General features: G+C 43.3%; 1 protein-coding gene across 2 annotated transcripts; it reads right to left on the bottom strand.

Annotated features, from left to right (window-relative positions):
- Positions 1-704: 704 nt before the first annotated feature.
- LOC100284060 (mitochondrial carrier protein CGI-69) lies at positions 705-8,553 on the bottom strand. 2 transcript variants are annotated; one of them, XM_008679099.3, is made up of 10 exons: positions 8,108-8,553; positions 7,931-8,005; positions 7,195-7,332; positions 7,042-7,101; positions 5,505-5,675; positions 5,232-5,325; positions 4,987-5,078; positions 4,741-4,890; positions 4,517-4,575; positions 705-1,327 (listed from the first exon to the last, which is right to left on the bottom strand). In XM_008679099.3, exons 1-10 carry the CDS (start codon positions 8,342-8,344, stop codon positions 1,198-1,200), a joined length of 1,206 nt encoding a protein of 401 aa, XP_008677321.1. In that variant the 5' UTR covers positions 8,345-8,553; the 3' UTR covers positions 705-1,197. The 2 variants fall into 2 exon arrangements, with proteins under 2 accessions (XP_008677321.1, NP_001357505.1); NM_001370576.1 differs by having other exon boundaries at positions 799-1,327; positions 7,195-7,323; positions 8,108-8,419.
- Between the last annotated feature and the right edge of the window lie 4,441 nt (positions 8,554-12,994).

Below are 12,994 nucleotides of genomic sequence, written 5' to 3'. Positions count from 1 at the left end.
TGTATTGTATCCTTCGTAGTGTAGGATAGCTTAGTTCGGGAATCTTCATTTTTTTGAACGAAAGTGATAGGAGCTCTGCCTATCAATTAAGAAGAAGGGAGTTAGGATATGAACAAACGGCGTGTCTCGCCAAAGGGTGGCAACCTAGGAGAGAAAAAAGACTAGGGGGTTCACACACAGGAACTGCTCCCGCCAGGAGCGTCCCAACACCACCCAGGAATTATAGCTGCAACCTGGGCCACATCAAGGAAACAACCCTTTCATTGAGTTTTTTAAATGGAATATCATCCTTTCGTTTGAATTTTGAAGAAAAGGTGAACCCCCATGCATACGTCTCCATTCACAGACAGCCGCAATCTAGTCCCATTTCATTCCGCGTCTATTTCAAGTTGACTCTAAGGTCGGGGCTAGCTGTTACGTGACATGATATGATCCAGAGAAAAAGGTCCATCTTCCAAACGCAATCTAGTTTCCGCCATGTGAATTTCATCATCCCGCAATGGCGCCTACCGTTATATACTCCGTTTCAGGTCTCCAGGGCAGGTTCTCCGATTCAGCACCTCGCTGGTGACTTGCTTCCCGTGCATATCATCACTTCCTGGCATCTGCCATTAGAAGTCTCATTCATTGAGATTCAGACATGGACAGAGGGAAACCGACGCCACCATCCAACGTTTGCCATAGCTCGGTCCAAGCCATATATCTAACGAATCCATCCCCTTTGAATTTAATGATTCCGCCAAGTAAACATATCCCCGTTGGTTTTTACAGTAACAAGTCAACAAGAAGACCAAAACGGTTTTTTTAAGGCATCGACACAAGACTAGGATGTGCAAAATTTCTTCTGTAGTTTCAAGGGTGTGCAAAATTATTGATCAGTATCTACGCTACTACACTCTCCTTTCCTTCAATTACAGGGACTACACCAAGTAAGTTTACCGGAGCAGCTTCAGATCCGGCCAAGACATAAGCTTAGACGATGGTCCAAAACCTGACACGGGCGAAACTGAAGCCTGCTCCATGGCAAAACTGGTATTGCTATCCTTGACTGAAATGGACACTGTCCATAAAAAAGCCTGTCGTGTCTTGACTGTTGGGCACTCTGATCTTCCAACTTACACCTAGCCCTGTCAGAGTAACTAGCCTACCATGCCTTTCACCAAGTGGGAGGGCTTCCATCTTATCAACAAAACTAGGTCATGAGGTGTGCCTTTGATGAAGAGCGTACTTGACAACCTCGTAGAAGGAAATGACAATACCAACTGATGGACCAGCGCGTGCAACACGTGGGCCAACGCCGGCGAACAGACCTTTCATGCCTCCAGACCTGCCAGAGAACAATATAAGCAAGCAACAAATCACAATTATGGGTACATTATAGATGCCCCTTACCAAACCAATTACTAAAGTAGAACTAAGGGAGGAATATGGAGGCAGGGCCCATTTTGCAGTTAAACTTTGAACAATTCTAATCTAATGGACACAAATGTAGTCATGCAAAACTAACTAGATCAAAGATCTGCAACCTGCTACAGTCTCAGGAATATCAAAACTAAACAGGCAAGTGGCTAAAATAAATGATGTATAGCTCTATAATGAACTACGTTAAAGATGGCAGATTATTTACTGCAGCACCATCAAATTTCACCAAACACAATTTATATACACAAGATGAAAATGAGTGAAGCGTGTATACAATATATGGTTTTGTACCGATGGAATGAATAGGTCATGAATCAAACAAGCAAATGCACGAAAGGCTTGGGTGGGCTGCAAGTGGTTCAGCAACTGCGGCTAAAAGACCATAAGTCTCATTTATGGCACCTATTCAATCCGCCTACAATTTTCCAACCTGTGAAGTTGCAGCTTTGATTTGTGTTCGTGCTCAGTTTGGAACCAATGTGGTAGATCCAGTGTTCAAAAGAAACATAACTAAACGCTCGCCTAGGCGTGCTTGAGCAAGGAACGGAGCCCTTGTGCCTCGCTTAGGCCATAAGCATCCAATTAAACGCTGTCCATTGGGTAAGTGGCATGGAATCAAAGTAAATCAGGAGGAAGGCAAACTAGCATGTGTAGAGGCAAGCCGCAGGAGCATGCACTAGCGCGGTGGGCAGCAGCGCAGGAAGAAACAAGATCTTGCACCTTGGCGCAGCCGCCACCTCCACAACTTGAGTCGGTGCCAGCAGAAAGAATAATCTCGAGCACCAACTCCACAAGTAACCCCACACGCACCTTCCCTGGTGATCACAGGCCTTGCTGTTTGTGAAGTGCGGCTGGCTGTGTGTCCAGAGACCTTGCGGTTTGTGAAGTGCGACTAGCTGTGCAGACCTGTGCCACTTAATATCTTCTTGGACAAGGGAAATACTATTGCTGACGTACTCGGCCTATTGTTGTACCAAGTATAGACTGAATCTGTGATGCAGTGATGCACTTAAACACATTCTGGCAACAAAACGAAGAAAAAAACACAAATGTTTGGTCGCATTTAATCTCCGCTTGGGCATCCTAGGTGCCAACCAGTGGCCTAGTGCCTTTTGGAGCCTTGGGTAGATCACTACTCTCACATAAAATTGACAAACAAATTGTTCAAACCACGAAAAACTAAATCCACTAAGCTAAATCAACATCAACATAGCCTTTTAGTCCCAAGCAAGTCGGGGTAGGCTAGAGTTGAAACCCAACAAGATGTCACCAAATAGAGAAAGAGAGAGAAAGGGGAGGGGAAAAGCTTTTGAGAGCACTAAAAGGAAAAAGGCCTAATCACGGTTCGGTTACGTGGATAGCTTCTTTCCAAGCACTTCTATCCAAACACAACTCCATTGGTATATTTCATTTCTTCAAGTCCCTTTTGATTGCCTCCTCCCATGTAAGTTTGGTCAACCTCTACCTCTCTTCACATTATTGTCCCGTCTTATGATGCCTCTATGCACCACTGCCTCTGGGGTCTCCGGTGGACATGCCCAAACCATCTCAACCGGTGTTGAATAAGTTTTTCTTCAATTGGCGCTACTCCTAGTCGATCGCGTATGTCATCATTTCTCACTCGATCCAATCTTGTGTGCCCACATATACAACGCAACATACGCAACTCTGTGACACTTAGTTGTTGGATATGTCGACTCTTAGTAGCCCAACACTCAGCCCCATATAACATAGCACGCCTAATTGTTGTCATGTAGAACTTGCCTTTCAACTTCTGTGGCACTCTCTTGTTGCATAGGACTCTCGATGATTGACGTCATTTCATCCACCCCATTTTGATTCTATGGCTAACATCTTCATCAATATCACCATCTCTTTGTAGCATCGATCCCAAATAACGGAAGGTGTCCTTTGGTACTACCTGGTCTCCCAAACTTACATCTTCATCCTCACTAATTGTAGTACCAAAGTCACATCTCATATACTCGGTTTTGGTCCTGCTAATTCTAAATCCTTTTGACTCTAGGGTCTGACGCTATAACTCTAGCTTTCTATTTACTCCTTCCCGGCTTTCATCTACTAGAACTACATCGTCAGTGAAAAGCATACACCAAAGGATATCTCCTTTTATATCCCTCATGACCTCATCTATCACTAAGGCAAATAGGTAAAGACTCAGAGCTGAACCTTGATGTAGTCCTATGTTAATCGGGAAAACATTTGTATCACCATCAATTGTTAATCAGGAAATCCACTAAGCTAAATGATGTCAAGAATTGTCTCTGGAACTTCTTATGACAAGCAGGGTTCACCTGCTGGATTTCAGCTTACGACCTAGCTCCAAACCTTTAAAATTTGATCAGCATGTTTCCGAACCCACCTAGGCCTTGTTCGGTTACAAGAGGATTGAAGAGGATTGAGAGGGATTAAATCCCTTCCTATTCAATTTTGGATAGGAAGGGTAATTCCCCCCAATCCCTTCCTAACCGAACAAGCCCCTAGTGGTGCTTTTTTGTGAGAAGGTTAATTATAATAGTGAAGCATACTGTGAACCTCCCACACCCAATTCATGGACCCAGCCACAGAATGAAATGATGGTTTCTAGATTATTATTATGAAATGACCACCCAAGGCATATCAAATTCTCTGACAAGCCACCAAATGCTCATGTGACAGTGAAACCAAAATCAAATATTTTGTATCACATTTTCTATTAGCTATAGAATATTACGAATTTGCTATTTTTTTTACTTCGCTGTCGTTGTTGTCTAGTCTCAGGCCGACCTATGTCATATACCTGGGGTTCGCAAACTGGGCTGTATAGAGAACAAATTTAGGATGGCATATACCAAGGGTTTGCAAACTGGGCTATAAGAAGAAATCAATTATGTGAACACAACTTGCTACTGAATAGAGGCAATGGTTGGCAGCAACTCTATTGGGGTACAGCAGGACAACATGGTAAAAGCATATTGCTCAATTGACTGAGCCATATGTAGGGTTCAAACCTGAAAACCAACACAACCACAATAGCAATTATACAGCCCATCAAACATGCTACTTTAAATATTTTGGGGATGAGGTATTTCCTTACCTCCATATCTCAGCTAATGTTTGCCTTGTAGTCATCCTCATTGCCTTCTCAGTATCCTTCTGAAATTTAGAAAGGAATAAGTACAAAAATAGAAACAGGAACAAGAAATGGCGATATGCAGCAATGAAGTCACACAAATATGCCCGCATTAAAAACAGGTAGCTGGTGAAAAATCATGGAACATTAAGTGTAATAATAAAGAGTACCAAATAATAATAACGAACCTCTATTTGTCTCCTTGTTTTTGCAACATCCAGAGGGCATGTAGCACCAGCAGCAAGACTGCCTGCTACAAAACCAGCAGCAAAATTCACTCCCAATACACTACCTGCATTGCCTTCTTCTCCAACAAAACCAAGTAGTTTTCTTCGCATCTGAACATGGTGTTAGTAAAGTGAGATTCATGTCATGAAAGTGAGGCATGAATTTAACAAATAGGAGTTTCCATGACCAAGAGGGCAGAAAATTACAGGCTCAAGAGTTGACCAGCATATAGCAGAGAAAGGAACATCTCGAGCAAGTTGTGCACCCACCCCAGTCCACAGAACACGGTAATTTTGTACTGTTTTGCCAATCAAAGCAATAAGCTGTTAGAATGAAGACAAAAATACGAGAAGTTGTTGAGTGCCAAAATGGTAAAGATGGTGCCAACATGTCTCCAATTAAAATTAATATGCAGAATCAACTAATTACAGAAACAGTTAAATCAACATACCATTCTGACTCGAACTTGGAAGTGGTGGGAGAACACCAACCAAGGTTTTCCACATTCCAGGAGGCTTTACGCCAGGACGAAACTCTTTATATGCCTGTTACCATAGACTAGTGACTACTTGATATTTTGGTTTTTAATGGAGGGAAAATAGTTGCATAAGACTAACTTGTGCACAGAAACGATGATCTGAGAATGCATGGTAAGACATAACTAAACTATAAACTATACATATGGCATGAACCCATATATAAAAAACTTCACATGGAGGTGTACCTGCATACGCGTCCTTGCGAGCTCAATTGGAGAACAAGCAATACATGCTAACGAGCGTGCAACAGATCCTGCTACTAGCGGGGCATATGGTGTCAAGCCAGGAGCATTACTTCTTGTGAAATCCTCAATCCAGTTGCGGAATATATCATAACAAGGCAAGTATATCCCAACCTGTTTGTGATCAAACAATTAGTAACAGGTGCAATTGATTTGAACATAAAAAGTAGAGGGAAAATACTATGTGCATCAGTTAGATGGAGATAGCGGGGCAATTGATTTGAACAGGTGTAATATGATTCAGAATATTACGTTGTAGAGGGAAAATAGAGAGATGGAGATAGCAAGTTGTACAAGATTGATGGGTGACACGACAAAAAAAATCAACATGAATTATAATACTATGTGCATTAGTTAGACAAGTGCAAATTAGTCAAGAGGTAAGCCCATAAGGCTTCTATAAAAAAGGATCATGGTTATTAAAGCGGTAAAACGTTAAAACGTTATGAACAACTTTTTAACATTTAAACGTTTAAACGAACGTTGAAACGTCTTTTCAGACTTGACATAGAAGTTCAAATATAGAATAAGTTCATACATAAGTTGAGTACTTGAGTTCACAAACCAAATAGCATAAAAAGAAACAGATCAAGTTCAACAACATAAGTTACAACTTTTATGCATGATCAGTAACCATCATCGAACTCATCAATATTAAGAGAGCATCCACGCCTTGATCATCACCATCTTTTCCACTATTGCTTCCTTCAATTTCATCTTCCACGTCAAGATCATCAAGAATATATTCCTCGTCCTCATCATCTTCATTTGCTCAATTAGTCTCCTCTTTCTCAAGGTCTTCATTCCCTCTCACACACCCACCAGCACTTATGGTAGTTTGAGCAGGTCCCTTTGCATGTCCCTCTGCTACAATTTCTTGAGGTGTTCGTCGAATCATAGATGCAATGGACTTCTTTGGAGCTGCAATTGGGTGGGGCTTCAATTGGAAAATTGCTTTGTTTCTTTTGGCAGCTGTTCCAGAACTTAGCACAGTACATGAGGAAGCCTTGGATGATGCTGACATTGACCCTATAACTTGGACATCGTCATCTGGTCCTGCTTCATCTTCCAATACATCATCATCTAAAGGCCTAGGAAAGGCCCACAGATGGGTAGAACGTCCTCAAAACGCGTAAAACGCCCTAAAACGCGCTTAGGATGCTTAAGCGACAATTAAACGTCCAAAACAGACGTTCTACGCCACTTTTCTAAAACGCTCGGACGTTCCAGCTCCTAAACACGTTTTCTCGCTTAAACGACGCTTAAACAACGTTTTAATAACAATGAAAAGGATATATACATATCTCATCATACAAAGGACAAGATAAACTGAATTTGTCCTCAAAGCTAAGTAAAAATTATATGAATATTTCAAATAGGGCAGATTAAAACTATTAAATAGATGTTCAGCAGGCTACAGAGCAGCATAGAACATCAAAAAAGGCAATGACCACAAAAAAGGATGTAGCAAAGAACTTACAGTGGGTACAGCTAATGCTAAGCCTGCATTTGTTCCTCTCCATAGTCTAACGAACCCCTCCTAAAACAACCATAAACACTGTAGTGAGTTTATCTGTCCATCATACATTGCCACTTGCTTAAAAGAAACTATAAAAAATGAACACTTAGTTACCTGTCTAACCACTTTCAAGAATACATCAAGTGTCCCCTTGTACTGGAAGCAGTCAGGAGGACAAACTGGCTCACTTCCTAATACAAGACCACGTGTGCACGAAGGAGAGCATCGGAATTCAGACAGGATCTGGAAATGCTGAAAAACATCAGCAGCAAACCTTAACTCTAATACACTAGTTTGAGAATCAAAGCCATGAGAATGGAATTGGACTGTTGACAACTGACACGGTACCACCAAGACACCAACAGCATTTTTAGATATTAAATTTTGTTACAACATAAAAGGAATTGCAGATTTCCAATAAAAGTGTGACAATCAAAGACAATAGTTTTAACTAACAAATCAACACCATCTATATCAACTAAGAAATAGGTTGTCTACACATACCTAAAATTGATTGCATCAAAAAAAATCAGGTGCTCACTTGGCAAAAATCATCACAGATCTCATCTTAACAATCAGCAATATAGTTTAGTACCCCAGTGGTCTTATAGACCAATAAATAATATAATCAGTACATATACCAAAAGGTAACAAAATGCAGCCAAATCCCCCATTGGCAATAGCTAAACGCCCCTGACGAACTACCAACACCTACTTGTTAAACTCGGAAGAGTCTATGCAATGCAACCGGTTCAGGTGGTAGTGTAGCCGGCTGATCACTGGCACAAACACAAATACTGTCAAATTCAAACCGCAAGCAGCCCTGAACACAATGAATCGGATTCCTCACCGCATCAGGGCCGAGCGCCGCCATCTGGGCAGGCTGGTTGTACAGCACCCCTGCCGCCTGCGCCTGCAATCTAGTCTGCATCAAGACACAGGAAATGCATTAGACGCCAAAGCGGAGGCACACAACACTCGGGGAAGAGAGGTCTGCGTGAGCGAGGGAGTGCCCCGAAGAACCGACCTTGGCGACATCTAGAGGGTTGACGATGATAGCTGAGACGAAGGCGGCGCCGGCAGCGGAGAACGCGCGCTCGTACATCCCGAGCTCCTGGTCCGCCCCCGCGGCCGGAGAGGGACCCGAGGAGGGGGACGAAGAGGATGGGCCCTGGTGCGAAGGCGTTACGCCGCCCGAGAGGTCGACCCGCGCGGCGGCGGCGGTCATCCAGGTGGGGAGGGAGCCCCTAGAGCAGCCCACCATAGCGCCGGCCTGGCTCGGAAACCCTAGGCCACGTCCACCTCCGGTATCGATCGGGAATTCGGGCGGTGTAGCTGGTGTGCGCCGGTGCGGCCGCGGCTGTGGTCCCTCCCTCTAGAAGAGGAGGGGGAGGAGGCTCCTGGAATAGAGGGGGGGGGGGGGGGGGGGGGGGGGGGGGGGGGGGGAAGGCCGGGAGGGCGTTAGGTTTTCTTTTTCTCGTGTGGACAGATCGTAGTCGTGTCTATATTTCCATCTTTGGTTTCCACCTTTGAATTCCGGCAAATGTTTTTTCCCTAAATTTTTGTAGACAGGTCAAAGTGTGATATAAGCACTTACGAAGAGGATGGTATTATGTCAGAACCGGATTTAAGAGATACTAGTCGGTTGCCCGTGCGTTCCGACGACTTACAACAATACCCACGTAAACAATCAATAAAAAAATTAAGATTTTTTATTTATTGTCTCCGCTCTCTGTATAATATTTTTTGATTTGTCTAACTGATATTATTGTTTACTCCATGCAATATGTCTTGGTACAACACGGCCAATGAAGTGAGCGATTAGAAAAGAGTTCACAACGACTGATTGAACGAACAGAGATTATAAAATAACATAATTCCACCATAGAGAGACCAAATAAGAGAAAGGTTGTGAGCTCAAGTTTCTAAAATAAGTCACATGAAGTCAAACTTATAAAAAAGATAGATCAAAATATGAAGTGATTGCTAAAGTCAGGCATCAATAAAAACTAGATGTGCTCCATATAAATTATGCTACTTCGTAGCAATTACTAACATTTAAAACCAACAAATAACCTTTCATTTTACTGTTAGTGTGACAAATCATTGTTGTTCAATCCAATTCAGCAACCTCAAACACTATGGAGTCCATTGCGCTAATGTGGTCTCAGAAACGACCTAATGCTTGTAAGAGCCAAGAACGTCGTGCCGTGCTTGGGTTGTAGCCTAGGCCCGTAGTGCTGGCCCTTCCCGACACGATTATAATTTTTTTATTTTACAAAAAAAGTATATACATATATACAATTTATATTTAATATTAAAAACATTTGAACATGATATTCTACTCGTTAGACAGTTTCACCTAGTGTCTCTCCCGCCCTTCTTCCATCAGTGCATGGGTTCGAATCCCACCTCCTGCACCATTTTTTAACATTTTACATTGATTTAATCAAATGGGCCGACGGGCTAACGGGCTGGCCCGGCACAGTCAGCAGGCCGGCATGACGTGCCTAGGCCAGAGTTGTGGCCCGCGGGCGTCTGGCCTGTGCGGGGCCGCTGTTTGGCCATCTATAGGCGTGCAGCGGATTAATTTGAAATAGTTATGAGAGGCTATTTGTAAAAAGATGACGTGGGACGATCATTGAAACTGGTGTTTTAAGTATAGTATAGAAAAGTGTCATGACTACTGCAACTACTGAAGGGTCCAAGTGCTAAAGCGCAGACATCGGAAAGGGAAAGAGGCGTATGTGTTGAGTTGTAAGCTGGTGGGCCAGTGGGCCGTTGTTGGGGACTTGTTCTCAAATACTATGAATCAAGAACAAGGCAACACAAAATGTTAAATATCAAAAGGCCCTTCGTCCTTCAAATCATTATTTCCTTTCGGACATAGTGAATTTAGGATGAAGGTCATGAAGGTCGTACCTTCATGATCATGATAAAAAAATGGAGAACATTCAAACAAAATAAAGAAAGTGACACAATTATTGTAAATATTATTATTAGTCTATTTCTTCTTTTTATTACTTATTTGAACAAGAATAAATTACAAGTATACCTTCGGTTTGAAGGAGAAGATTACAGGCGTGACGCAAAAGTGAATGCCCAGTCAGCGTGAACAGTACGGGGATACTGTTCGCCTATTTATAGGCATGGGTCGCAGCCCATGCAAAATTACATTAATACCCTTTACATTTATCAATAACTCTATGATAATTCTTCGAGGTCTAATCTGGTTTTTCATCTTTAAGTCGGTTTCCTTTTCCGTCGCTATCCCGAAGCTCTTCTACACACAGCTTCGGCTCTGCGCCAACCTTCGTGTTCTTTGTGCTTCTTCATACCGTGGCTCTGATCCGAGTCCGAAGATACCTGTTAATGTACTTTACTCCAGAAACATTGTTAAATCATGTTTTTGAGGACCTTCGGAAGCCGAAGGCCCCCAACAGTAGCCCCTCGCAATATTAATTTGTTAGAATGATAAATTCAGATTGCGAAATGGACGAAGGCTATGAGCCGAAGGTCCGAAAAAACACCTTCCTCTTGCTAGAATAGCAACAATCATTGGCAAATGGGACCCTCTAGTCTCCGACATAATGGGTTTATAAATAGGGGCTCGCCACAATTTATTTGGCACGCTCTATTGCCATCTGTTTTACCTGCTCAAATAGTTTTCTGCCTACAAATATTTGGTTGCCTTCCTATTTTGAGCTTCGGAAGCGAGAGGCAAGAATTCCGAAGGAATGTCTAAGGAGAAGAAGGTTGCTGCCGAAATGAAGCTGAGCCTTTCTGAAGAGATGCATCTGGGTTTTTGATAGTCGCCTAGAGGGGGGGTGAATAGGGCGAAACTGAAATTTACAAATATAAACACAACTACAAGCCGGGTTAGCGTTAGAAAGATAATTGAGTCCGCGAGAGAGGGCGCAAAACAAATCGCAAGCAAAATGAAGAGTGTGACACGCGGATTTGTTTTACCGAGGTTCGGTTCTCGCAAACCTACTCCCCGTTGAGGAGGCCACAAAGGCCGGGTCTCTTTCAACCCTTCCCTCTCTCAAACGGTCCCTCGGACCGAGTGAGCTTCTCTTCTCAAATCAAAGCCGGGAACAAAACTTCCCCGCAAGGGCCACCACACAATTGGTGCCTCTTGCCTTGATTACAAGTGAGTGTTTGATCACAAGAACAAGTGAGAAAGAAAAGAAGCAATCCAAGCGCAAGAGCTCAAAAGAACACGGCAAATCTCTCTCGCTAATCACTAAAGCCTTGTGTGGAATTGGAGAGGATTTGATCTCTTTGGTGTGTCTAGAATTGAATGCCTAGCTCTTGTAAGTGGTTGAGAAGTGGAAAACTTGGATGCAATGAATGGTGGGGTGGTTGGGGTATTTATAGCCCCAACCACCAAACTTGACCGTTGGTGGAGGCTGTCTGTTCGATGGCGCACCGGACAGTCCGGTGCACACCGGACATGTCCGGTGCCCCAGCCACGTCACCAATGCCGTTGGATTCTGACCGTTGGAGCTTCTGACTTCTGGGCCCGCCTGGATGTCCGGTGCACACCGGACATGTCCTGTTCATTGTCCGGTGCGCCAGTATGGGCGCGCCTGCCTTCTGCGCGCTTCTGGCGCGCATTAAATGCGTCGCAGGTGACCGTTGGCGCGAAGTAGCCGTTGCTCCGAGGATGCACCGGACAGTCCGGTGCACACCGGACATGTCCGGTGAATTATAGCGGAGCAGCCTTCGTGAAATCCCGAGGCTGGTGAGTTCCAGAGCCGCGTCCCGTTGGAGCACCGGATAGTCCGGTGAATTATAGCGCGCCGGCTCTGGATTTTCCCGAAGGTGGCAAGTTCGAGTTGGAGTCCTCTGGTGCACCGGACACTGTCCGGTGGTGCACCGGACACTGTCCGGTGTACACCGGACAGTCCGGTGCCCCCAGACCAGAGGTGCCTTCGGTTGCCTCTTTGCTCCTTTGTTGAATCCAAAACTTGATCTTTTTATTGGCTGAGTGTGAACCTTTTACACCTGTATAATCTATACACTTGGGCAAACTAGTTAGTCCAATTATTTGTGTTGGGCAATTCAACCACCAAAATTAATTAGGGACTAGGTGTAAGCCTAATTCCCTTTCAATCTCCCCCTTTTTGGTGATTGATGCCAACACAAACCAAAGTAAATATGGAAGTGCATAATTGAACTAGTTTGCATAATGTAAGTGCAAAGGTTGCTTAGAATTGAGCCAATATAAATACTTACAAGATATGCATGGATCGTTTCTTTCTTATTTAACATTTTGGACCACGCTTGCACCACATGTTTTGTTTTTGCAAACTATTTTGTAAATCCTTTTCAAAGTTCTTTTGCAAATAGTCAAAGGTAATTGGATAAGATTTTGTAGAGCATTTTCAAGATTTGAAATTTTCTCCCCCTGTTTCAAATGATTTTCCTTTGACTACACAAAACTCCCCCTAAATGAGATCCTCCTCTTAGTGTTCAAGAGGGTTTTGATATATCATTTTTGAAATACTACTTTCTCCCCCTTTTGAACACAATAGGATACCAGTTGAAAAATACTCTTTGAAACTAAGTTTTTTGAAATTGGTGGTCGTGCGGTCCTTTTGCTTTGGGCTCATACTTTCTCCCCCTTTGGCATGAATCGCCAAAAACGGAATCATTAGAGCCCTCGAGTTACATTCTCCCTCTTTGGTCAAAACAAATGAGTGAAGATTATACCAAAGATGGAGTCCTTTTGCTTGGTGCTCATGCTTTCTCCCCCAAGAATGGAGGGTTGCTTGGAGTGACGGCGAAGGATGAGTTACGTAGTGGAAGCCTTTGTCTTCGCCGAAGACTCCAAATTCCCTTTCAATACACCTATGACTTGGTTTGAAATAGACTTGAAAACACATTAGTCATAGCATATGAAAGAGAC

Source organism: Zea mays, chromosome 4 (genome assembly GCF_902167145.1).
Source record: "Zea mays cultivar B73 chromosome 4, Zm-B73-REFERENCE-NAM-5.0, whole genome shotgun sequence".
Taxonomy (NCBI): domain Eukaryota; kingdom Viridiplantae; phylum Streptophyta; class Magnoliopsida; order Poales; family Poaceae; genus Zea; species Zea mays.
Note: the sequence above shows the minus strand (reverse complement) of the source record. Positions and strands in the feature narration are given on the sequence as shown.

Excerpts from the sequence above, each read along its gene's own strand:
- LOC100284060 (XM_008679099.3), bottom strand. The coding sequence starts at position 8,344 with ATGGTGGGCTGCTCTAGGGGCTCCCTCCCCACCTGGATGACCGCCGCC. Across the intron at positions 8,006-8,107 it reads ACCCTCTAGATGTCGCCAAG|ACTAGATTGCAGGCGCAGGC; the intron begins GTCGGTTCTTCG and ends GTCTTGATGCAG. Across the intron at positions 5,676-7,041 it reads TAGCATTAGCTGTACCCACT|GTTGGGATATACTTGCCTTG; the intron begins GTAAGTTCTTTG and ends GATCACAAACAG.